The following is a 27695-nucleotide window of genomic DNA, read 5'->3' as shown; positions in this document are numbered from 1 at the left end:
TGAGAGTCGAAGCATGCCTGGATAGAGGTGGAGTGTGCACAGTCAGTCTAGTGCTCAGAGAAAGCCACTGAAGAAAATTACAAGTATTGTCTCCTCACATCATTTTTGTTTTTCACTTTCACAATTATCGCTTTCAGAACTCTTGAGTTCAGGTCAATTTTGGTGTTGCCAAATGTGCTCTTCCCTTTGTGCTGTTTGACAGCTGTGCCTGGACTTGACATCTGTCAAAATTGAAATAGGCCTTAGTGATTAGCCCAAGGTTGGACAGTGTTGATTTTCTGATTATTATTATTAGAGTCAGTGTGCTGTTTAAAAAGTCTCCCATAAACCTAGTTTGCTGACAAATTTGACTTGCTCAGCGGGGTTTTCAGACCATAGCATAAGTTAACATCCGATTGAGTTGCAAACACAGATGTTTGTTTGTGGTTATGCTACAACTCCAATTTGTTATGCTGATTTGAATTGGGTTGCATTGCCTTCACTCAGCTGACTTCACACGCTTGTTTGCAGCGAAGTTCAAAGCCATTTTCCCATGAACATCTCCAGCTAACTCCATAAGTTCTAAAACTTGCTGTTGCTGGACTAATCTACTGTCTTGGAGTTGTACTCCCTCCATGTTATCCAGTACCAGCACAGCTGCATTCACCACTTAGTCATGACCCACAAAAGTCATTTCAGGACCTTCTCTTGTGCATGTAAGGTCCATTGCCAGATTTCACATGTGCCAACATTTCATTCCCATACTGTAATGTGACATGTTAGGGTTCACTACAAACCACTTAGAGCTTGGAGTCAACATGGTTGTCACTCACTGGACTGATCTTCACAAAATGAAAAACTGTGGAAAAAGTATTTTCATTTGTTCAATTGTTTAGGGTTTTGTGACTAGGCAGAGAATATTTGCAGTCATGTGAATTTTGCCATTTGAGGTCCCACAGATATTTAGTTTAGTTTCTGACTCCAAGCATGTTAGCAGGTGCAGACAAGGATAAATCCTAAAGGTTGTCACTCTCCTTCATGTTTCAATCCTCATATTTGATCTTCAGTTCAAAAATTGAATCAATGATATTCTGGTGTAGGCGTATGTGTTTCTACTTTAGCTCACTTCCCTGCAATTTCTCGATAAAGTGGAAGTGGTTGTGTGGAAGTGGTAGGTGTTATCAGGTGTTTGACACATCACACACATTATTTCCATGGGTTGAATGTTTTCAACATTTCCTTTTGCTTTCTTTCCTTTACTCTATATCTTTACACATGACTTAGTTTAGTTCTTTATCAGCTTAAAAAAACTTGGCTTGGGCTTTTCCTGTAAGTAAAATACTTTATGAAGCAGTGTGGTATGGCATGTTTATTGAGCCTTGGTAAAGTTTTTTAGATATTTCTGTTCCTCACGCTTTACAATAGGTTTATGCTTTGTGGAAATGCTTTATGATAAAACCCCCCACCAGAATTCTGACATTACACTCATGAAAGGAACTATTATTATTATTATTATTATGTTATTATGTTTCGTCTCGGCTTCCCACGTCTCCATACCATTGTTCCCATTGTTTTTAATAGGGAGGAGTGTTAGAGCATGGCCTTTGTTTGCCAAGCATGGGTCCAGAGCACGTCTGTAGCTGAAATCTGGGCCCAGTTCTATCAGCTCCTATTGTTACACTGGACCAATTTCTAGGCTGACCCATGCAATCAATGTAGTGAATAACAGATCATGGAAATGTATTTTTTCCTCTCCTGAAAAGTAGAGGTGAGATTGAAAAGCAATACGGTCGATGAAGTCAAAACATACATCTTGTGGCTTTGTAATATCCACGTTATTCTTGGTGACTGTTCTCTTTACAATAGTTGTTGGAAATGTCTACATTGTGCTCTGTTTGATAATGTCTTTTGTAAACTTGGAGAAAGGAAAGCCAAGTTGGCGGCACATTCATTTCTTTGTGTTGGGATTAGAGTGGAAAAACACCCGTGTTTTGTAGATTATGAAAGGTGATCGTTTGATGCAGAATTTGATTTGAACAAAGATAGCTCTTTTCATTTGCTGAGTTCTTTGATGTAGCCCTGAGCACACAGACATATTTGTTCATATACAAGAGTTGACCAAGACCTTGAGGTCTACACTCAAAAACTGTCTCCCTCAGCAGGTAAAGGTATTCAGGGTATTCTCTGGTATTTGTTCACTTTTGAAGGTAATATTTGAAAACTTGTTTTCTACTGTCAATTAGCTTATTTTCATCTTAATTCTCTATTTTCATGTTTGAAACTTTGAATTTTAATGTATAGCCCGTTAAGCATATGTAGTGGAACTTACCCTCAGTGAGAGATCAGACTGAAAGCTTGTGTTGAAGCCCTAAACACTGTTTGCTCCCAGAGGTCCTATTTGGACTCTGTTGGCACCCATACTGCTCCATTTCCCTGCAGATGTCTTGCCAGCCCAGTGCTTTCTTGATGGAAGTTTGAGATTTCAGGCCTATTGTTTTTTGTTTTATGGAGACTCTGGGTGCTACTGGTCCTTTCTCAGCTCTCTTCCCCTCTCAGTGTTCGGCCTAGTTGGTGTCGTCATGTTACACATCCTCAGGGGTTATAGCTCCAAGTAAAACATGCTGGTGTGTGAGAAATTTCACTAACCCTTTGTCTACTAGAAACCTTAGAAGGCTCCAGCTGTAGTTATGTGTGCAACTCACCTTTTGACACAAACTGTGGTTAGCAGCTTGTGGTTTTAATTGTGGATGCACATGAGATGCAATGATGGTTTCATCAGTGTAGGCCTAGTTGGTATTACTTTCCACTCTCTATACCTAAACAACCCTCCAATGTCCTGAGGGCAGGTGTTGCAGACTGTTTACATTTTTAAAATGAATACAGGTGAAGGGCCGTATTGAGTGAAGCGACTCCCTCTGTATTATACGTCTCTGCTAGTTTAATATATGAAGCATGTACATTCACTCTGACCCCATGTATAGCCCATGGGAATGTGAATGGTTTGTTGACGGTGAGTCTTTGTCTTTGATGAGAGGCATGGGAGCACATACAGGCTGGACCAAACAGGATATGGCTGCATACCTATGGGTATGAATGAACAGACGGTCAATTCATTGCAGCAGACCATTCTCACTGTTGTACAATTGTCAATTTCGTCTTTCAACGGCTTGTGGATTTCCTTCCTTATTCTCTTGTCTGTACATGGAGAGAATCATTTGAACCAAGCACTCCGAAGATGGCTTGATGTTCACTTTCCAGTTTTCTTAAAGACACTAAAGCACTTTTCCTCTGTTGCACGAACGCTATTTGTTTATCCAGCAAATAATGATGTCCACAGACAAGGTAGGGTATGTTACATGAGGTTATGAAAGTATGATGTATTGCGACATTGAAGCAAGTCAAATTTGTAGTTTCGTATGTTTAATTCCATCGAACTACAGATCCGCTCCCCAATCTGGTAAACTTACATAGTGCAGTTATAGCCGATAGAGTGCCGCGAAGCGAATGCAGAAGTGCTATTCACCCTGTTAGGAGTTGATGAACCACTGAAATGATTTTGGAAACATTATTTTAAGGTACAAAAAACTCTTTAGTGTTGCTTTAAGGAGGCCTGTTTGTTGAGTCTTCTGTCATCAATGCTCTTCAGCTGGGCTGGTTAACATGATGGTCATCTTTTTATTTCTGGAGGGCACAGATCCCCCCAACAGATGCAGTGTGGCCTGATGTCCTGTTGTCATATCTTACTGTAGCTCCCAGTAGCAGCTGTTAGTAAGCATGCTGAAACAGAGTGACTCAGAAAACGGCCAGCCCCAAACTTCCAGCTGAACTGAACAGGAACAGGAGGAAGACGATAATGTAAAATGAGGAAATGAAATGGGCTAATTGAAGACAGAAAGAGACAATTCTTGTGGGCCACTTGTGGCTCTGGAGAAACTCCAATCACAGTAGGTGCATATCTTAGCAAGGGTGTGCCAAACATCATCACACTGGCCAAGTGGCAAGGTCCTGTGAAGTTTGGACACCAGTCCGTGAAACGCTCCAGTTGGAGCTGCGGCAGTGTTTTCTTGACAAGGGATCCCAGCATGAGTCCTGCTTAGTGCCTTTCTGAGGAGAGAAGCAGCCAAGGTGTTAGTTAATAAGCATTGTTTCGAAGTCCCCATGGAGACCTGGGCGTTTGTTATGGCCCAGGTAGGCCAACAGAGTATCTTAGTGCTCAAGCCTACAGAGATATCCATGTTTCATGTCATATACTGATCCACATTCGCTATGTAATGGTTTAAAGTAACGGAATACCAACCACCATGGAGTTTTGTTTTGTTATACAATTACTGTTTTCAGATTCCTCTGACCAGACAGGAGCAGAGCACAATGAAAATCCTTCTCTCTACAGTACAGCAGAATCCATATAATACACTATATCAGGCCTTATGTGGATCCCATTGTATGCCAATAGGGGCCTTTTTGGATTATGTCTTGGTGTTTTAATTTTAACAGTCCAGTTTAAATTCAGATGATTTCCAACCAGTAACCAAAAATTCCACAGGCAACCACATGCACTATTTTTTTTAATATGATTCCAAACTGGTTGACCTCATAAACAAACCCATTCGAGTTTAGGGAAATTGAGTTGGACTCTGCTTAAAGGAATGAAAAGAACCATGCAATTTCCAATATTAAACTTCTGTTGAGTGCTCATTGCCAAGTGTAGCAATTGTAGTGTTTTTGCCTGCATTTTTCATAACTTTAATGAGTTGATTAGAATTGACCACCAATTAACCAGAAAATCCTTAGTAGAATGAAATCACTTTGTGATTTTACACTTACTCAAATGACACTTACAGTAGCAACAACATTATGGAATGCCACCCATTATTGGGTTCATTCATTGCTGTTTATTCGTTGGCACCAAAGACATGTATAGAAACCAGAAGTCAGTATGATCCAGTTTGCTCTCAAAGAGCTCTCACCTGGAACTGTACCTGTTGTGAATGGGCTGTTTCTGATGGCCAACCACAGCTCACTATGCACCTCTTGTAGTTCTGGAATTTTGGCAGAGAGAAATACCTCAGGGTTTGGAGCAGTGGCCAGTTATAGCATAGTGGGTTTTTACCCAAGGCATACTTCATCTGAGGCCGTCATGTGACTTCTTGGTTTGTGCTTTTTAAGCTCACTGACGCATGCTCACGGGCAGACACTCACCCTCATGCACAAGTTGAGATGCCACCAGGCTCACACATCAGAGCAAAATATCCAACTCTGTTTCCCCTGTATTATTAATATTTTTATAGGATGTGTTCAAAATGTGCGTCTGAGACTTACTGCCTCATATTTTCATAGTCGTAAACTACAAAAACTTATGTCAAAATTCCACGCGTATTGGGGGATGCTGTGGCACAACTGGTTACAGAGCGCATGCCATATATGGGTCCAAGTGCCCACGAGGATCCTGGTTCAAATTCCCGATCCCACACTGTCTCTCTCCCCCACTCATTACCTGTCAGTCTCTCACTGTCCTATCAAAAATAAAGGCAAAAAAGCCCCAATGTACTTAAACAAATCGTACGGTTGTTGATATTTAATTGGGTGGGTTGTTGGGTAAAGATGTTTCTCCATCCTTTTATGTACAGTTGTGCGTGCAACACGCTCATGTTTGTGCCACATTAGGATTAATCAGCTATAGGTTTGACATACTGACAAAAATCTGCAGTCGAAACAAGCAATCATTTAGGGTTGGTCCCAGTCAAAGAGATGTTTCTTAGGGAGATTAATTCAACCTCTTCATTAGCATACTACTATTAATTTAGAGGAGGTAATGGGTTTTTCCTGGGGCCCTTTTTCCATCTGGCTAGTATTCAGATTTGTTTTAAGCCTACCTTACACTGACAAGATTTGTGAAAGATTCTTGAAAGATTGTAGTCTTTGATATAATGCCCATCATTCAAGCTTTACTCAAAAGACTACAATCTTTCAAGAATCTTTCCAAAATCTTGTCAGTGTAAGGTAGGCTTCAGCTGGATTCTATTTACAGAAAGGTTTCAGATCTCACTTTTTTTCATGGTTTATGTTGCATTGCAATAATTTAAATTAGGGTTACGATTAACGGTACACAACAATCACAGTTTGGTGTCTACCAAATCACAGCTCAGTTAATTTTTGGCACATTAAGCCTGTGGATACTGCAAGGCTAAAATTCACTGACAATATTGCTGATGCCCAACAGTAATAGTACTTTGAAAAGGTGTCAAATGTTTTGATGTTAATAGACTAAACTGACATGGTCCACCACTGTTGTTTGTGTGTGTGTCATTTAGATATGTTTGTTTTGTGGGAAAAAACACAACTAAAATAGGACCTTGATTTAATCATTCCAACCATTTTCAGTTGTGGCCCCTTTGGCAGTGATTAATGCCAAAAGCTTGTACTTGGATTTTCTGCGGTTCTTCTTTGTAGATCCTTTCAAGCTTTGTCAAGGTCGATGGGGACCTTCAGTGGACAAACATTTAGGTCTCTCCAAAGATGTTCAATTGGGCTTAATTCTCTAAAGTTCTCTAAAGTCACTCTTGGGTCCCTAAGCCATCCTTGTGTTGTCTTTGCTGTGTGCTTAAAGTCATTGACAGTAATTGTTTGTGATCAGAGATCAGAGAGTGCTTTAGGTTAAGAGTATCCTCAGTCTCAGGCCAGACAAGATGGCTCCAGAGTAGAGCAGTGGAATTTTCTAGTATTGTATGTGATTGAAGCATGACAGCACTGTTTAACCTCCTTTGCTACATCGGTCTTTGAGCAAGAACAGCATAGAGGGCAGCGTTGTGTTCCCTTTACCCTCTAGAGGGGGCTGACTGAGTCGAAGACAGTTGATCACATCTGCAACTCTCCAACTTCATGGTAAGAGTAGGGACAAGTTCATTAAAACACATAATCTGAGTTGAGATCAGGATGTGATGTTGTGTGTGCTGAGTTACTGATAACTTCCTCCTCCACAGTTTGTGGTTTTCAGGAGACTCATTTAAGCCACGGTAACTTTGCCAATCTGGATTTTTTTTTAAAAGGAATCAAATCAGCTACATTCCCAAATTAAAATCTTCCACACTTGGGTGTTGCTATTGGCACGGGTCCTGTGTGTGTGTGTGTGTGTGTGTGTGTGTGTGTGTGTGTTGGTTCATGTGGGCGTGTGTGTCAGAGCTGAGTCACTATTGAGCTGTCCCCCTGGTCACATGGCCGCGTGTCAGAAGTCTGAGCGGAGAAACATAATCCAGAGGAGGAAGGATTGAGCCATCAGTCTGCTGTGTGAGCCTCACGGAGCCTCTGCCTGAACGAAAATCTCACACAGTCTTCTCACTCACTTCTCTACCTCTCTCCCTCCCTCCCTCCCTCCCTCTCTCTCTCTGTCTGTCTCTCTTGCTCTCCTCTCCGTGCACTACTGCTATTCCTCCACAGTGTCCTGGCTCAACACTACGATGTCAGTGGCAGCCCCACAGCAGTAAGCACACTAAGGTAAGATGGTCTTTCACTCACTCATACTCTCTCCCATTCTCTGTCCATCTCTAAGCCCATTTGTTGTTTGCCAGCTTATTGTCTTTGTGTCTTTCTTGTATTGTTTGTTCTCCAGCCCTGATCACGCTTACACTTCAAGGATGGAAATAAAAGATTACAGTTTAGTGACTGTTTTCTACTGGTGCTTTTGTGTCAGTTGAAATGAAGCTAAGTAGGGTGCAGTAAGGTCAGGATTGCTTTCTAAAGACACTTTGAGGTTTACAGAAATGTATAGTGTACTGTGTTATTCCCTCTTTAGACAAGCTGGACATTAAACCTGGAAATAAACCACACACACTTACAAGTTAAAACTGGTGTTGTTGGAAGTCCTCTCAGGGATATACTATTACCTTGTGCAAATGCCCATTCTCAGTGAACAGCTCCTGAGGGATTTTCATTTGTGTTTTCTTTGATGTCCACTAATCAAGGGTCAATTTTACAAACCAGGCTCATTATAGACCGGTTGGCATCTCTGCTAAGAAGGCTGTGTGATTTAACCAACACAAATTGTTAGAGTTAGAGGAATGGCAGAATACAGAGAAAGGGTTCTTCTCTAGATACAGATTATATTAAAGGAGCTCTTCTGCTTCTTACTTAGTCAATAAAAGGAGAGATGCTGCACAGAGATCTGCCAATCTGAGGTTGGAGACATGCGTCCAGTCTTGTGAGTTTGATAAGACAATTACAACATCAAGCTTTCCCAGGGTTCCACTGGTGCTCCTCTGCTCCTCCTCTGCTCCTCTGTAAACATACCCTCTCTTTCCCTCTCTGCCTCTGAGTGTTTGCATACATACTTGTCTCTGTATGTAAGGAAAAATGTACGGTGGCCTTGAAGGACCATGCATGATTTGCATTTCAGAACTGTCTCCATGTGCGAATGATATAATTACTCTAGTGAGAACCTGGATATGAAATCATGTCTGTAATGAAACATTGAGACCTATTTAATTCCTAGCTTTCCTGCTGGCCCACGTACACAGACACCCGTAAGCGTGCGTCTGCCGACTCTTAAATCAGTTAGGAGCTGTCATTCAGCGGTGGTGCGCCTTTCCAGCTGGACAGACGACGACTGAAAACAACATGTTGTAAAGATGTGGGTAAGCTGGCTAAAGCTGTTCCCTGTCCATAAAACTTGCAAGGCAAACTAGTACTTGCTTGCAATACTCTGTTATTGTCCTCTCGCTATAAGAAAGCTATTCCTCTGTGAGGGTTTGCACATTGTGATTCTATGTCTATTTCAGGATTGGCATTTACAGTGTCTCTCCAATTTTTACGTCTGGAATAGCTTCTTTTGATGTCTATTCAAAATGCAACCCACATACCCCTTTGTATTTGCCAAATGGGAAAGGACATGTCATAAAACTATATCCGTGTCTGTAATTTAGCGTCATCTTGAGACTTGGATAAATAGCAGAAAGTCTTTCCTGAGTACAGATTGCTTTACAAGTAACATGTTTAGATGCCTGTGCATGTCTGTCTAGTTTTTCACTTTCAAGTAATTTAATCGTGACCCTTTGGTACTCTCTGTCTGAGGTTTCTCTGAACTAAATTGACGCCCTCTCTCAGAGGAAGTGCAGAATGTATCGATTCTGTGTCCCTGCCCACATTTCAACCACAACTTCTCAAAGGAAGCCTATTTTTAAATCATTAACCTACACACATGGGTCGTTGACACATCTTAAGATAGATTAGTGTGTACTTCCATTCCTATTTCCCAGTTTATGAAATGTAATGTTTTATTACATGAATCATGTAGTCAGTCAGCAGAATGAGTTTAGTTAATCTATTCACACTGTTTTGGACTGTTATTTAGAATGGCTTATCATTAAACTAGAATACAAACTAGTGATTTTCATGCAGGAAAAGGCTGAAGTATGAAAGGAATGTTCACAGAATGAAGCTGTGTGATATCAGCAAGTCTTAAATCAGTGTGTAGAAAAAAGTTGCCTCAGTTTGCTGAGTCACCATAAAAACCGTCTGCTCATCAGCTGAGAGTGAGAAGTGACCTAGCTTCCTGCTGCTTCTCATGCGTCAGGTCATGTGCTACTAGCCTACTTTGGAGAACATCCCTCCTGCCTTTTAACACTTTCCTTTCTAGTGGTCGTTCCAAAACCGTAACGGTGATCATTTCAGCTGCACAGACAAGCTCATTGTGTTTTTAGTCGCATTGCACACCTAGTCGTTTTTTTTCTCCCACTTTCTGTGTGTGTGTTTGGGGAACATGAGGAATTTCTGTCTGCACAATCTATTATACGGTCCTTGAGAACATGCTTTAAACTTGAGGAAAGGTTTGTGTAGATTTGCCATTTCTGCTTACATTGCATCATAATGAACACTGATCGTTCTCCCCGTAGCAAAGCCCACCAGCACAACATTAGAAATGTACACACCCCAAGACAGCGGAGGTGCCAGTTTTGGCAGGTATTGGCCAGTGAGGTTGTAGAATGTGACACGGCAAAATATTTAGTAGTACATCACGCCCACTATTGAGCTGTCAGAAGGGCCTCTAACATCTGAGAGGTTAGTGCAAAATGTAATAACACTGTTTGACATACTGCATGTATGCAGACATAGTAGGCCTCAAATGTCAGTGTTTTACGAATGAAAACAATATTCTTCCTTGTTTTATATCTGTTCCAAAACCCTCCCCAGGAAGTCTTAACCTGCTAGACATAGAAACTGTGCCCCACCACCAAAATTGTTGAAGAAGGTGATGTGGTCAGGTGTAATGGAAACCCAACCATTATGTTTCACACATAGAGCAGCGCCTCCCTGGAAACAACATCATAGCGCTGCAAAGGCCAAGCTGGGGGGCATTTTGTGTTTCTTTGTGACCAGTAGGTAGGCAGACTGCGTGCAGAGTGGGCGAGGACTTGTGCGCTACAGTGACATCAGATCTGGCCCTCTGGCACTATGGCCAGAGGAGTCCTGCTGTGGACCAGGGCAGCGAACAGGGCCCCGTTACCACCGGGCGACATGACCCTGTGTTATTACAGGGCACTCTGTTTTTTTGTGGAAGTGTATTAAATCACATCTTAAATTAAATAAATGTTGGATTCTTCTCATGCTCCATGCAGCTAAAGCAATTACATGATTAGAGGTCAAACTGTCGTATCGTTTTTTGACAGTTTATTATGTTCCTGCAGTTGACATTCCTGTATGATTTTGTGATTCCAGAAATCTAGCATGTAACTTTCGTAGAAAGTATGGCAGTGGTAGACAATAAGCTATCAAACCAGTTGTATGCATCAGTTCTTATCAGTTGTTTAATGGAGCATTTATTTGTTCTTGTACAGTTTGTTCTTTATCTTTTTATATCTCTTGAATTCCCAGCGGAGACTGGGACTGGGAGACTATTTTAAATTGTATCTCAGATGAATTGTAAAATGGTATCGGTCATATCAAAATGCTGTTGAGTAAATTGCTCTTGGGTCATAACTCAAGCATGCATTCCATTGTATCTTACATACATTTGACCTCTCTTTGTACTGTACATAGGCCATTCCTCCTTAGTATTTCCATTTATTAACCATTCATTCCATTCAAAAACTTTTTTTCGTTTCTCATTGCATCTGTTTTAAGTTATCACATGCAGTGAATACCAGTTTGGCTCTCTCAGCTTGACTTTTAGATATACATGTAGCTATATCAGTGACCTTGTTTGTTAAAAAGGATATACATCAAACCAGCCAATTAACAGAGACATGACAGGTGTTTCAGGAAATGTGTGTGGCCATGGTAGTTTGTTATGAATGTAATAAATAAGAAATGTATAGGTGCAGATACCTCAGTTATTCCGATCAGGAAATGAATCCCAGCAAAACATGACAACGTAATGTGAACTTTATTTATATTTTAGAATGGGGTGTATCTTTTGTACTAGTATGTCTAGTTCTTGGGAAAAAAATTGAATTGACTCCAAACTCATTACAGCAATATGGCTACTTTAGCTGTTATGAAATGCCACTGAGTTGGGTCAGGGTCAGTGTTGGTGGTAACTCTCTGGCTTGTGTCTTGCCCCTCTGCAGCTCATGGAAGCCATTTAGAGGTCAGACCCAAGCCACACAAATATCTCCCACTCACTGTTCTAACAATCTGTAAAAGCTGCTCACCTCTTGACCGTGGTTTACCATTGCAGTCACAGCTACAGTACGTTCACCTACCATATCCAGTGCATTCCATTAAAACCCATCAGTCTTGTGCAGATAAAGTGGGAAATGCTGCATGTGACATTCCCATTTCCTCTTGGATTTTGTCCTCAGTCGCGTTTCTTCCTCTGCTGTAGTTGGAGCTGCTGTGTTGAGGGCCACGTGCCACTCGCTATCTTCATCAGCGTTCCACAGTAGCTACTGCTTATCTGACTGTTATCAGTCACTCAATACTTAATCACTGTTGACTACTTGGAAGTGCCTTCAGGGCGGGATCGTGGTTGTACGGTGGTTCTGCTATTTCTCCTTCAACAAAATGCCTATCACAAACATCAACGTCCTCATCCATTGTATTAGGTTTACCATTCATCTATTAGATTATGCCTGTGACAAATCAAACTCACAAGAGAAGTGTAAGTGATGTAAAAGTAAGCTGTGTTTGCTTGTATGTCCAGACAGAACCCCCGTACTCTGACGTAAAAAAAAAAACCCAGCGGAGGAGCGCCCAACACACCAGCCCAGTCATCCAATCATGCCTCTCCGCCCTCGCTCTGCCCACAGGTTATGCTGCCCATAAGTTCCTGTCTGAGTCCCAGTGAGAAAGAGAAGGGCTAAAGCCTGAGCCAGGTGTGAAGCACTCCGCTCCGCAGAGCTCCAGTACAGCCGTTCGCCCACAGCCCCACAGGTGCACCCCAGAGCAGGAGCCATGAGCGACCCCCAGACCCCCGGCCAGGTCACGGACACGGTGACCTCCATCAGCTACACAGTGAGTGCATCCTCCGTCTCTTTTGATCCAACTGTTAACCTAATTGCTTAATTATGTTAACCCAATTTGTTTTTCCATGCTTTCATTAAGCTTATTTCTATCCCCTTGAATTCATCATAAGTCATTTTAGAAGTGAAGTTTTTTTGGTTATGGGAAAAATGATGTCAACTGTTTAACAGTAGGTTCTTTTCCTCAGAAATTAATTTATTCTATGTTATATGGATATCTGAGGTCTAAATGGGTGAGATTAATGTGGATTAAGGTGAAGTTCTTTATTCAATGCATAGAACAGTCAAAAATGTTTAGTTTTTTTTAACAATGTGCAGATAATTTGAGCTTGACACCTCCAGCATCTTCCATCTTCCAACAAACTCTATGAATGCCTGTCTTTATCAGCAGCTCTCCATATGGAGCTGGCTTCCCCTTCTTGCTTTGATTCTTCCCCAGTCAGGCTTTCGTCACAACCAGGCTCTATATGTCTGCGTTCCATGTCCTGTGTTCACTGTTTTTGAGAAGTCAACAGTATTGCTTCGGAGGACAGGGCCAGTCAGGCTTGCCAAATGTTTCTCTCTCTCCCCCCAGCTGCACATCCTTTCTGAGCTTGTGTTATGCCTGGTCAGCCCTTTCAGTGCCTTTTGAGTTTCGAAAGTCAACTCCTTTTGACTTTAGGGTTTGTGTGTGAGCTGTTTACCCCTGTAGTGCTACTCTGCAGTCTGACTTACAGGGAGTTTCTCTCTTTCTCCGCCTCAGTGTGTTGTGATTCTGGGGTCTTTCTGTTGGGAAATGTCTTGTACAGTTGTAGTGAATAATGGGCTGAATACATTGGGCTGGTTGGTGTGCTCCTGAGATGAACTTCAAGTCGAGCAGACCCGCAGTGCTCTTGCAGACTGTATCTGTTTTATGAGTACTGGAGGAAGCTATTACAACAGAGAACACGGCACCATGTTTTTACCTTATGATCATTTTCATGTATGAGAAAACGGTTCACCAGAGACTAGAGAGCCAGCTGGCTAAGTACGCTATTATTACAGAGGGCTGAAGCCAAGTTTGGTTAGTGAAGGGCCATTTCCAGAGGCACATGGATCAATTTGAGTATTCAGGCGCAATCACTGTTTTCAGCGGATACTTTTTTCCCTTAAAAGTATTGATTCCAGCCTAGTTTTCCTCTCCAGTCATCGCTCCTCTTCACTGGACCAGCTGTATGGCATTTTGTGGACCACTGGGGTTTCCCCTCTTCTGAAGAGATTACTGTTCATAGTTCATATTCAAACTTACTGTACTATGATCCAGTTACGACAGTTACTGCCTGTTTGCCCACTTCAATGGAGTATCCTCTTCTTGTTCAGCAAGCATGACATGCCTCAGTATGTACTGTGAGGCAAGATAAAGGGATATTGTAGGTCAGGAATGTTCTTTTCAAGATTTTCCTTTCATTTGACATCTCCGGCATCCGTGTGTTTTTTTTAGTCAGTGATTTCAGATTAAGGTCACAGGATGGAGTCTCATACAGATTGAACTCCAAAGGATTTCCCCTCTGAGCACTGATTGAACACCTTGTGGGATCAAATTTGATCACCACTGAGCAGAATGTGTCCCACACTGGCTTAAACAATTGTCAATTATCCACAACCCTGCCTTTTCCAGTAATGTGGTCCAAAGAAACAGTCAGTCGACGTACCTTCATATCCGAATCGCTGTTTATTTCAAAAAATGTTATGTTATATGGTTCACATTTCAGTGAAGGACAAGCCTCTGCAGGGTGCTAAAAGGTAAATCCTGATGAGATAAATGTGGAAGTGGTGCCTTCTCATGGACACAGGATATTTGTTCTTAAAAAAAGGTCCTTTGGATGCTGCCTTAATATCCTTGCCCTACCCAGACCGTGCTTTTGCATTCAGAACATAGATGTGGTTGCAGATTATCTGAGGCAAGGTGTTTGCATTGCTTTGCCCTCACCTTGAGACTTGGAAAAAAGCTTATCAATGCTTTGTTAATGCAGCACATATACTAGTAGATGCAGAACTAAGATTATACAAGTGTTCAACGTACTAGTGTAAACTTGGTTGTTTGCTTGCACTACTAATGGATGAAGATTCAGTAAGCATATAATGTCTGGTGTTTCATTGCAAAGTATTTCTATCTTTTTGTTTTTATAAATTCTTGAAAATATCAATTAATATGTGGGTCCTAGTGTGAGGTCAGGCCTTTGGAAGAGAGAGAGAGAGAGAGAGAGAGAGAGAGAGAGAGAGAGAGAGAGAGAGAGAGAGAGAGAGAGAGAGAGAGAGAGAGAGAGAGAGAGAGAGAGAGAGAGAGAGAGAGAGAGAGAGAGAGAGAGAGAGAGAGAGAGAGAGAGAGAGAGAGAGAGAGAGAGAGAGAGAGAGAGAGAGAGAGAGAGAGAGACATTTAAACATTTAGAGACTCTGGCTAATACTACCGACCTTTCACCAGTGAAAAATGAGTGTTTAAAGCCGTGCTGTCTACAGTAACTTTTATGTGCAGCATAGACCTAGCTCAAGCGGGCGATCTGGTGGGGTTTAAGAGGTTTTATACGACCAAAAAACGTCCATAAAAAAACTGACCAGGCTACTAATTGAGACCTGCATTTGTTTGTCCACACCTGTAGCCATATTAGGCCAGTAAAAGGGGCCTGTGTCTAATTGGGACTCAGCTTTTAATCAAGGTTTTACAATAAATTAAGTTGTATACCATGGATTTAAAAAAAAAAAAAATTTAGTCAGTTGGGCCCTCCCTCAAAGCACAGTGATTGTTGGTCAAGCACTCTAAACAAGCCATAAATGTACCTTTGCAGGCAACAAAGCCTGCAATGCATTCTACCTGGAAACCTGACTTTATTTACTTGCAAACGTAAAGTCTATAGTATAGTCTACTAAGTATACAAGCAGTTGCGTTTACAATCCCGGCACAATGATACAGCAAGCCTCTCTGTGACCGATAAGTGTATTTGCTGTGTGACTGCATCTTAGCTGTAATTGGCTCACGTCCATGAAGCAGCAACAGTTGCTCCCTCGGGTTAATGATTCATCTAGAACCAATGACTATATGCTCAGTTTGGATCTACATTTTTGGTTGTTAGGATTGTGAAGACAATCAGTAATTGGATTTTGAAATAGGGGCGGGCATTGTGAAACTAGTCTATATCCACTTCCTGTTAGTCATGTGAATTGTGACATGAGTGAGAGTTCTCTAGTAAATGACCAGAACTGCCTTTAGAAGGCAAAGGACCTACCACTCCGTTGACAACGTTGTCCTGGACTAGACGGAACAACAGTTTGATGGATTTCCTTTACACAAAGGTCAGTTTGAATAAGTCATGGGAGAATCCTGAGAATCCTATCACTCCACAGTCACATACTCTTAGAGGTCAGGGTACATGTTGAAATGTTGAAAACGGCAGCACTTAACCAATATTTAACACCCCATATGGTTACTTAGCTTTGTGGAGGAGAAGTCATTGTGCTAGCCGGAACCTAATATTAGTGCTGTGTCGTTTTCAGCCCTCCTTTTGAGGAAATCAGGCACACTACTTAGATAAATCTTTCTCTTTTATATTTAGGTTAGCATGAGCCATCATGAGTCCAGTTAATATTTGATTTTGATAAGAGTCAAACTTGTCAACAGTTGTCTCTAAACGGATGTGGCGTGGAAATCAGATTATGATTGCAACTTTTTTTTGCCTTAAATATTAGAATTTTGTTTATGTTATTGTTACAGGTTCATATATGTATTTTAAACTGACATGAAGACCCTGTTAGTCACTCTGATCCAACCATTATCCTCTCATGGTTGCTTTTATTTTCTCTTTCAGAAAAATCTTGTCACCAGTCTACCAGTTGCTTGTTTTTTGTAAATGTTTAACCTGTGCCAAATAATGGCATGTCTAGTTTCTAGTTCATTTATCTATGATACAAACATGGCACAACATTGTGACTTTGTGCACTAGATTATTATTTTCATATTCACCTCTAGATATTCAGGTTCCTACTAGCTACCCCACATGTCATTGTTGTCCTATGAAAATGACCAAAAAATGCAACCACACCGAGTTTTATCCTTAACTTTTCCATTTCCAAATGCCGTGGACAGCTCAGATATTGGCACAACATTAATAGTTGTATTGTAAAAGTATTATATTGAAGATAAAATATTGATTGATGCCATGTGGGTACTTTGAGCAATATCTGAGATGGCACACCAACAACTTTCCTGGATTCTGTCTGATCTGACACAGTATGACTTAAATAAGACAAATAACAAGATAGCAGGTAAATATGCTAAATGTTGGGTCTGCATCTTAAATTGAAAGCTGGAGTGTATCTTAACCCCCTTGGGTCAATTTGACATTTACCCAAGACTTTTGTCTAGTGACTAATTTGGACAAATTGTCATTTGAGGCCAGTCATTGTTTCCAATGAATGATCACACCTTGAGGTTCCAATCAACCACAGGAGAAGGAGTGGGCTTAGGCTTTAGGAGGCTGCCTTTAGTCAATCATACCCAAGAATGGAAAGCCAACCTAAGTTTTTAGTTACTGTAGACATAAGGCCCTGGCAGAGGCTGATATTTGGTGTCTTAGAATCTAGCATACAACCTGCCATGTAAATGAATGTGAGCGCTAATCCGTTCCTCTCTATAATACCTTCATGTGTGAGAAGGTGGCAAGAGGTAACAGATGAGTCATGTACTTTTGAAGGGTAGTCTAATTGTTTGTAAACCCTGGGATGTCATCAAGGAGGATCTAGTTGTCGTCATGCAAGATTGAGGTTTCACTGTCCCTCAGCGATTTTATTTCTGTCTGTTAGTGTTTAGATGTAATTTGTAGACAGTACTTGGAAAATAACACAAGACTTACTTCACTTGCAGTTTACTCTCCCTGCCTGATCACTTTACCGTTCTCCTTGTCTGCCATGCTGCCTGTCCGTGTTGATACCGTGAGTAGCGGCTGTTGCTGACTCAGTGGGATATTAGGCACCTCCTGGCCACTGCTAATCCCTGCCCAGCTGAGTGCACCTGCAGCCTGCACACACTGCCCGGCTCAGGCCCTCTGTGCAACTCACTGCTTGGGCCAAGGAGACCGAGGATGTTGCTTAATGATAATGCCTGTTACTTAAAGTGTAACTGTAAGGAGGGGTGCATCACGCTCTGGAGATTAGAGTTAGGGTTCATCGTTAACTAATGGAGCTTCATAGGTATGGTCCCTTTTCTTAAGCTTCTCTTTTTCTGCAGTCAAATGGATTACAAATAGCATATTTTCTGAGACAGTGTTGTGCAGTGTAAAAGGTGCAGAACATTGAATCATATCACAATACTCTGCATGCCTCTGATCTTTATGGCTGCGTTCAGACTGCCAGCCAAAATCCGATTTTTAGCCCATCCAGATTGGAACCGGATGGCGCTTTTGAAGTCTGAACAGTCACAAATCGCATGAAAATCCGATTTTTGCAAAACGGATCGAAATCATCTCCAGGAGGTTATAATCACATTTGGACAGATGCATCTCAGTCTGAACAGCTCTCAACACTCAGATCAATTTTGGCTGTCCGTGACGTCACTTTATGCGATGCCAGACCAGACCCAATGCTCCAGACCACCTGCCCATTTTGAGTTGTGGAGCTACAGTATGTTACGGGTATCCGAATGGAGCAGGAAGATGCCGAAAGCAACAGTCCTTGAACTGTGGGGAGATGGGTCCATTCAAGCGAAGCTCGAGGGCATGTATATCGCACAATACACGCCCTGGATGACGCCTCCGCTCCGACGCCGTTGCTACAGCAGCCAGTCAGACCGGTCAATAATGTGGCCCAGTCTGAACAGAACCTGATTTGGACACTTGCTAAAAACAGTGTAGACAGTCAGCTCTAAATCGCATAATGAGAAGGAATCAGATTTGAATCAGATTCGCCTATAGTCTGAACGCGGCCTAAGACCACTAGAGATCCAATGTGGCTTATTACGAGAATCTTGCCTTGCCTTTAGATACAGTATTTATGCAATAAGCCCTAATAGACAGTAGTTTGCAATGATTTTAAAACAGCAAAGGGGCAATATTGGGATGCAATTCCTATATGTTGATATGACGTGAACAATTGTGCATAATCTTGTAGGCACCTATCCCATCTGTTGAAGTATTATGATAAGTGTGGCCTGTCCTTTTCCTTTGGTGACATGTTTGACTTTTCTGAGCACAAGGTTAGATCAAAGAGCTTGAAGCATAACCTGGTGCTAATGTCCATGACCGGGCTACAGACTTTAAGGGCCAACGTGCCATGGTCAATATTTATACATGGCAATGTTAAAAGTGTAAGATTAAATGAGTGGTATTGTTTCGGACCAAATCAAACAACCATGTGCCCTTATGAAAGCGTTTGTCCTCCACATGGAAAATGGACAATATTTGTTTTAATCACACTGTGAATACAGCTACATACGCACGCCAGGTCAGGACTGCAGTTGCTGTGCAAATGTCACACGAACTGGGAGTGAATGGGAGGGAATCGAGGGGGCATCGGCAGGTGGGGGATAGAATGAGTCTGTTTGTATTAAAGTGGTGTCGTGATGTGACGCCCCACACATTTGCCATAGGCTCTGCCACTAGACACCTCTCAAGGCCGTCTCAGATCTCAGCACTACTGCACACGCTGCAGATGCCGGACCATGAGTCTGGTAAGCCCTGCCACAGTGGGAGGATGCTGGGGCTTTATTTATAGTGCAGAGAGGATTCCTGCCTGCTTTGGGAACGGTGTTACTTTTTTAACACAGGAACCCCATATTACCTCGGTACAGAATGCAAGTACTTTTAGTATTGAACTTGGTTTCTTAACTGAACTTTTCTTTTCTATCAGAGAAGAAAAATATGTTTTCTCTTTTGTTTTTCTGATGCTTTTACAGTAATTTCCTCTGTATTAGCTGCAGGAAAGTGTTTATGCAAGTTAAAAGAAACAAAACCATATTAATACCATATTAGCTCCCCCCGTGTATTAACCTCATACTGTAGCTGAAGACATTTTGCAAAATTGGTGTATAAGCCGCGGCTAATAGTTGGGAAATTACCGTAGTTTGCTTCTAGACAGATTCATTCAGGATTTATTCAGTCAGATTTCACACCCTCTTCCCACTACTGGGAATTCTACCCCAAGCAAGGAAGTGTGCCTGCCAGGTAACTTTAATTAGCAGAGGTTCCCCATTTCTAATTAAACACTTGGCATTTCCAGAGGTCTGGGGAACATGAAATTAATATTCTAGTTGCCTTAAATACCGAGTAGACAGCTGTCGTGGATAATCGCAGAGACGTAGTCATGAGAGGCAGGGGACCAAATGGTACACAGAATGCTTCTAGTAACACACCAAGCTGGTGTAAGCAAGCCATGTGTTTGTGTTGAGATGTTGTTTCTGTCCTCCAAAATGCAAATAATAAAGTGTTTACATTGTTTTTTATACTGAAGAATTAGTCTGGACCGGGATCTAGTCTTTGGTTACATTATATTGAATCATTTAAATGAAAATTCTTTGGCACCAGGGGAAGCGATGGGCAAATAAGTGTGCATGTACCAAAACCAACACTACAGCCCACCCTATTGTGAGACAGAGCTTTTTCTGAGATAGTTTTTGTGAAGTTGGCCTCTGCTGGTCCTCAGGTTTTCTTTCACCTCCACGGCAAGCCTTCACACTCCCTCACTAGCTCTGGGGATTTACTGTGAAGTGTTCAGAGATGGAAAAAAAGTCATCTATGCTGGTGCAGGGCAACTCCAAACCTCTCCTGCTGGCCGTGCTACAAAAATGTTTACATGGAAAGTTATGCCTTGCGGTTTTATTTCTTGATGTGAAACACATTTGCAACGATTTTGATTGATATATTTTCTCTTGAAGCAAGGCATATTTGTAGTTTGTAATTTGTAGTTAGTAGTTTCCTATTTGTCTTGCCTCCTGACAGTGCTGCCAGGCAAATAAAAATAGCCTTTTGCACGTTGGAAGTATGACTTGGATTGAAAGTTCATATAAGACTGCACTAGCTCTGGCCAGTACAGTGAGTGTCACTAACTGCATATTGGTGAGTAGTTTGAAGTGCAGCAGAGGGGGTTAGTAAACTTTCCCAGGGCAGATCTGCAAGGTTACGGGAGGGCTGCTCCTTGGGTCAACATTGACCCTTTTCCTCTGAGTTCAGAGAGATTTATCAATAGTATGTGCTGACTCCTATATGTTCACGAATGCATGTGGTATGCTACATGCACCTATCCATCAAGGCCTGATCTCTGACATGAACTTAGACCAACATGATGTAAGAATTGGTATTTATACCCCTTGTCATAAAATGTCTAACGTATGGGGCACCCAATGCGTCAACAATTGACAAAAGTGGGTCATGATGAGCAAGGGCCTTATGCAATACTGGGCATTTCCTTGGCAATGACACAGGCCTGTAATACACAAAATTACATCTATATCATCAAAAAGAGTTTGAAGCTGTTATTTCAAGATAAACATGCTGTAATATGTTGCTTTAAAGATCCCCTCCCCATTTCTGTCCATATCTAGACAAGTATAGTTAGTGATATTGTATTGTAATAAGTAATTGACAGTAATGATACACTTTGGAGTCTCCTTACCAGCGATGTTTCCCTTTGATTCTGATTTTGGTTGCTTAAGTGATTTAATGTCATGTTGTCTGTCTGTGAATGTCTATGGAAATGTGGAATCATGCCTTTGAGTAGTAATACACAATATAGTTTTACTAAACTGGTGGAAGGGAAGTGGATTATTGCACATGGGTCTTGTCTGTACATTTCGTAATAGCATGACCTGAATATCATATCTGTAATTGAGCTTGAAATCTTGGGGTATTTTCTCCTAATAAAAGATTGTAGTGAACTGCTTATAAAACGGCACTGCACATGCTCAACTAATGCTTGGCATTCCAGACATGGTTACATTTCAATCAAACATGAAAAATGTAGTGAATTCTACCCGGTAAAAGGACTTGTCCCTTTGGTCTCTAGTATGGACCCCAGGAGCTCTCTTCCTGGTCTGGGGGCATAGCACACATTCTTGGAATGACAAGGTTCCATTGAAACAACTCTTATTTGTCAAAGAGCTTCTGAGAGAAATCCATTTCACCCAGGCAGGAGCAGCAGCAGCTGTGGCGGCAGCATCTCTCGTGGCCCTCCCAGTTGGTTTGGGCTGCAGTGGACGTGGCATTTGACTAATGCTGCAGACGGGGCAGAGGTTGGGCAGATTAAAGGGCCGCTGGACTGGGCAGCGGCTCATTAGTTCACTGTCAGCTGGAGAGATCCCACCCTCGGGGTCTCAGACCCTAGGGGGGTGCGCTAATCTCATCATGACGTCATAGAGCCCTTCATTAATGTCAGGGCACGGGAGGATCTCTGTGTTGAGGAGAGGGACCCCAAGCGCTGGATGCTTTCCCTCAGACTGGGGTGGGTGTTGTTTTCCACTCGAATGCACTGGACTGTGCGATTGTCCCTGACATCCTCAAGGAATAACCAGCATGGTAGAATCAATTGAACCAGTCTCTTGAGACGAGTTTAATACATATGAATTACCTTTGCTGTGTGGTACAGCCATTCATTTGATGAGCATTTATTTGATTGTTTTTATGATATCATGTTTTTGACATTCTGTCATGGTCTTTTTTTTCCTTGTACAAATGTTGTCCTATGTGAACATGGGGAGGTCAGAGCTGCTCTCACTTTGGTAATGTGTCCCTCTAGTGGAGAATGAGGAGAACACACCTTCAGCAGCATCTCGCCTAAATGCCTCAAGTCTCTCACAAAGTCTTGAGGCCACACATTCTATTCCTTAGAATATCAACACTAGTTGCTTACAGCGCAGCCAATAACCACATCAACATATCAAAAACAAATTCAGCACTTCAGGATGATCACAGTGTGCAGTATTTCAATTTTTCAATTCAATTCAAGTTTATTGTCATATACTCATAAAAATAATTTATAAGTAATGAGATTCATTGTGCTCAGAAAGAACAAAAAAAACAAAGACAAACAGAGACAAAGAGACAACTCCCTAAGGTGGTCACCATATTATTACTATTATGACATACAGTATATCTGTCCTCTCTCCTCTGCAGCCGGAGCCAGCAGCCTCGTCACTGCGTGGTGGAGGTCGTCAGCAGCAGCAGGAGGAGGACGATGGGGACCTGAACAAGGCGCTGGGCGTGCAGCGCTTCCAGCAGATCCTCAGCCCCACGCCCAGCGTGCCCGACGAGCAGCACCGCGCCTGCCACGAGGAGGACATCGAGTGTGAGTGCACACCCTCAGCAGGGGCGTCATGGGAACCACACAGTGCAGCTGAGCTGGCACGCCTTCGCACAGACAGAAAAAAACATTTAGATGATTGTTCACATGTTGCTGAGACACCACAATTAAAATTGACAGCACATCGAGAACAAGAATTACCTAGGAGTTTTTAGCTGTCTTTGTAGGTGACTATTTTCACATGCAGAGCATTAGCATTAGCATGCAGAGACAATTCATGGGTTTCATCAGGTCCCTTTCCACATGTGTATCAAATCAAGCACCTTGATTATCAATGCAGACTACATGGTGTTTGATTGGTACACCCGAGGAAAGGGACCTGATGAAACCCATGAATAGAGAAGAAACTCATAAGCTTAGCATGTATTTGTGTTGCAACAATGATTCATCAGGAAGGCTGGTGATCATTTATTCTCCATCCTGTTCTGATGTGAAATTGATCATTGCAGACCATCGCAGCTCTTCCCACCACATCCACCGGCCTCTATCCAAGCTTCCTGGAGACAGCAAGAGGAAGAAGAAGAAGAGGAAGGGCCGCGATCACCGTGGCAGCCCGGGGCCTGGCGGAGCGCCCCCTGTAGAGGAGGGAGAGGAGGAGGAGGATGAGGAAGAGGAGGAGGCCATAGAGGTCAAAAGCAGCACTACACAACACGGTGAAGAGACCGACGCCACCCAAGATGTGCAGGTAAAGACCACGGCTGCTCAGCTTTTAGTCTCTGAATGATAGATAGATAGATAGATACTTTATTGATCCCCAAGGGGAAATTCAAGATGGGAATGCCACTCAGTATGACTAATGCAACTAATGACTGTATTCTTTGTTAGTTCATTTGTTGACTGATTTATTGAGGAAGTGATTCCTTATCTTGAGATTGTGATTCCTTATCTCGAATGAGGAGAACACACCTTCAGCAGCATCTCGCCTAAATGCCTCGTGTCTCTCGCAAAGTCTTGAGGCCATACATTCTATTCCTTAGAATATCAACACTAGTTGCTTACAGTGCAGCCAATTTATTAAGGAAGTGATTCCTTATCTTGTCCACTAAAGGACAGTCTGTGCAGTTCCCAAAGCCCTAGATGATGCACTTCAATGCCTTTTTTTTTGTCCACTCCCAAAAGATGTTCAGTTTGTCATCATGACATAGACAACAAGCTGGAATCAGATCATTTTTGCTATTTCTTATTTATTTATTTATTTTTACAATTAATTGATTACTGGTATTCGAATCGTTGGTGATTAATTTAATAGTTGACAACTACTCAGTGAAGTGGCGCTGAGTTCAAATGTCTTGTTTACCCATGTTGCTTTGCTGAATATTAGTACATACTGTACTGTACTGTACCCACTGTCCTCCATTACGCCTGATAATGAGACTAAAAGGCTGCGCTCATCCTGGAGGGGAATGGATGGATGTTTGGGGGATGGGAGGCAAGTGGAGCTGTTTGTGGTGCCAGGGGACAGCCCTGTCCAGCACATGTGGCCACACCACCACGCCGCTGCACGCCACTTCCTCTCTCCTCTACATTTTCCCCTTGTTAATTTTGCAAGAAGGTTTCTATTAATTATTTAATATGTGGGTGTGTTTCATCAATATGACATTCGAAACCTTGTGTGTCATGTCTCAAAACATGGATTATCTAGAGTGCTAGACGTTTTGTTGTCAGCGCCTCTTTAACGTTCACATCGTTGATGAATACCCTCATGTAGCTTTTCATGTGTATCTTAGAGCATGGGCCATAAGTAGTTAATATAATGTATTGGTAGACTGTAGTTACATTCTAGCCACACTGCAATAATATATTCAAAAGGTCATTTCTAAATCAGTCTGAGCATTCATTTGAGCAAGCTTACTGTAGGTGATTGACATTGAATGTTCTAAGGAGATTTCTCTTCCACCTCCTTGTGTCCCTCCCGTCCAGTTCTTTGTGTCCTGTGAGGATCCCGAGCACCCTGAGGGGTCCGAGAGCCCTCGCCCGGCCCGAGACGTCTCCGTGGTGCCCTCCTCAGCTGGGGGCATGGGCCCCGAAGATGCCACGCCAACTGAGTAAGTCGACCCTCCACTCAGATGAGCAAGCTGAACTCAGACGAAATGCCCACAGAAGAGTGATATTCATTGTACTGTCTTCATCAATGGTTTCCTGTTCTCAGTCTATCCTCTACTATTCTCTCAAACTTCCGTGTCGGAAGATGTGGAATAACATTTACAGTACATGGCATTTACATGGTTTTGAAAAACTGAGCATTTTCCAGCACTCCCACACTGAATTGCATAGCTTTTCATTTACCTTCTTCTATCATTTCTGTGACACGTTAGTCATGAGTTTGCTGCACTGATGTTGTGAGAAGGGCCTCCTCCTCTCTGTGTCTTCCCTTTATTGACTGAAGCAGCCGGAGGCGTTTACTGTCTCTTGTGTGAGGCTGGGCCTGATGGGGTTTTGTGGTAAGGTCAGGAGATGGTCATGTACAGGACAACGTGTACGTTACCAAGTCACAGCTATTCAGGAAGCCAGCAGGAGGGAAATTCGTTCCCGCAAAGCCCACGTCACCCCAAAGCCCATATTTCAACCCGCTTCCATGGCTACTGGCCGATGTACCTTTTTTACCTGTCAGCCTGCCCCACTACACTCTTAGACCCTCTGGGGAATACACTTCATAGAATCCTCGGGTCCAGTTCTTACCTTACTTTCTTTTGTAGACCTCTTCAGATAATCTCTCATTTCCTAGTATTAAGAAATAGTATCCATTGGAGCAAGCAGAATAGTGCGGATATTCAGGACTAAAGAGTTTCAGGGGAATATGAAGCTTGGATCCTGATTTACCCTAAAGGTCAATCATTATTTTTGCCTGTATTTTATTTTATTCAGACAAGTTCATTGCAGGTGAGTATTGTTTATTGTATCCTGTATATTGTTATAAGTTATCCTGTTTTTGACTGATAGTCAATGAGAAACTTTGATATTACTATGTGGTATTCAGTTTCAGTTGAAATAATTAAAGAGTGGTCTGAAATACTGAAATAGTCTTAGAATACATTTAGTTTATGTGTTAAAACATTCTTTTTGTTTCAGTGGCATTGTTTCTGTTTTATTTTGATGCACAATTTCACTGATACTTACTGTACTGTAGCTGCTCTTTATATTTCTGCATTTTTCCATAGATTATTCAACGATCCCTAATGTACTGTATGTATGTGCTCTATATGGTTACCTAGGTCACCTGTTGGAGCCCCCGCTGCCGTCCCTCTGGCGAGAGCGTCCAGCCGAAGCTACGACCTGCAGGAGCGGCGCCGCACCGGCAACATGACGGGCGCCGAGCAGGCCAAGTACGAGCGCATCCCCACCGACGAGAGCGAGGCTCAGACGCTGGCCTCCGCTGACCTGGACGGGATCAAAAGTGAGTCGCTCAGGTGCCCTTATATGGGGTCACTCACAGTTCAAGAGATCTTAATGAGACTATAGAAATGGCTGGTAAATGCCTTGTACTTACATATGGGCCCTTTCCGAAATGGATCCCTACTCACTTCGACTCGGTTAGCGAGTGAACTTCCTTTTCAAGTCCACTCGTGGGTGTGGAGAACACTCGCATTTGAAGGGTTAGGGGGTTAAAACAGCGCTACATTTCGGATGCGCTTGAAGGGAGAAGGAAGTTGACGTCATATTCGTTTTCATAGAAATTATGAAGCCAATATATATTAAATCGCCAATTAAGATGTTCTGGACACCCCTGTGTATTAGGATATACATCCCTCTTCTCTCCTTTCATTACTATGAGTGAGGAGTTGCATTTTATGCTTTATTTAACATCAAATTATAAAAGTGCTGTAAATGCGACCTGCACATGTGTTTAAATATTACAGCCTACTTCTGTACGATCTTGCACATTTTACTGAGTATCAAACTAAACATGAGTTGTTACAATGTAGCTTAAAACACGCTTTTGTCTGTAAATGCTGTCACACGGACCAAAAAACAACTGGCAGGGAGATACGCAAACACTTGAAAACGGCTGCACCTGCGTTTCAAGACAGCATCGATGCTGACTTGCTTCTGGAGGCGTGGTAGCCCCTCTCCCTAGGCACTTCACTCGACTCAAAATTCGTTTCGGATGATACTTAATGTGGCGGACCCTCGCGTGAACGCGCAAACGAAGTGGAAGTGTGTAGGACTAGGGTTTAGGGATCCGTTTCGGAAAGGGCCAATATCTTGTACGTCCACACACACACACACACACACACACACACACACACACAGAATAAATGTATTCATCAGAGCATAGGATGTCATCCCACTCTTTTAAAGTCACAGCCATAATCTCCTCACTATTAGCTACTGTTTCTCGATCCAATTAAGTCCACGATTTTCCATCATGACGAGGTCTCCTTACACTGAGCCCTTCGGGCTCTATTTTGTTTTTACTCCATCATGACATTTTAATGAGAGGACCTGTGTTGAGGATCTAAACTCTCCGTGACCTGGGGATGTTTTCACTGGCTGCTGTGCCAGTGCGGCATTCTCAGCTGTCCTTTTAAATTTCACTTCATCAAGCTTAAGGTTGCTCTCCTGTTTCCCGGGCCTCAGAGTGTGTGTGTCTGTGTGTGTGTGTCTGTGTGTGTGTCCTTAGATTGTGTGTGTGTGTGTGTGTGTGTGCAGGCGTATAGGCCTCTTTCATAGCGTTCCTCACTACACCTTCCTGCGGTGCTTTGAAATTAAATGTGGTCCCAGGCCCCCGGAGCCTCAGCTCTGTTGAAGGTCAGCACCCGAGGGGGTGTGGGCACGCATGGGCCTCCGCCCCTCCCAGCAGCCAGTCTCTGCCCTGGCCTGAGATGGTGGCTCCACGCTTGTTTGCACAATGGCGCACTTTATCTCCGGGTAAAATGTTTTGTTCGCCAGTGAGGGTCAGTGATCAGATTACCCCTCCGACCTGTCTCTCAGCTGAATGGGCAGGAGTTAACCTCCTGCAGAAAGGAG

At 42.5% G+C, this 27695-nt stretch overlaps 1 protein-coding gene across 4 annotated transcripts in view; it reads left to right on the top strand.

Annotated features, from left to right (window-relative positions):
- Positions 1 to 7411: 7411 nt before the first annotated feature.
- The window catches only part of slc4a2b (solute carrier family 4 member 2b), a 35116-nt gene continuing 14832 nt past the window's right edge, over positions 7412 to 27695 (top strand). The window contains exons 1-6 of one of the 4 annotated variants that reach the window (XM_062521790.1): positions 7412 to 7470; positions 12219 to 12423; positions 22541 to 22712; positions 23177 to 23412; positions 24648 to 24772; positions 25940 to 26121. In XM_062521790.1, coding sequence (XP_062377774.1) covers positions 12364 to 12423; positions 22541 to 22712; positions 23177 to 23412; positions 24648 to 24772; positions 25940 to 26121 — 775 coding nt within the window. In that variant the 5' untranslated portion in view covers positions 7412 to 7470; positions 12219 to 12363. Of the gene's footprint in view, positions 7471 to 8591; positions 8607 to 12218; positions 12424 to 15518; positions 15738 to 22540; positions 22713 to 23176; positions 23413 to 24647; positions 24773 to 25939; positions 26122 to 27695 lie in introns of those variants that run through there. The other 3 variants (XR_009936431.1, XM_062521791.1, XM_062521792.1) reach the window with 3 other exon arrangements.

The sequence above is a fragment of the Sardina pilchardus genome, chromosome 19 (assembly GCF_963854185.1).
Source record: "Sardina pilchardus chromosome 19, fSarPil1.1, whole genome shotgun sequence".
In the NCBI taxonomy this organism is placed as follows: Eukaryota; Metazoa; Chordata; class Actinopteri; order Clupeiformes; family Clupeidae; genus Sardina; species Sardina pilchardus.
This window is presented reverse-complemented; position numbering and strand designations above follow the sequence as displayed.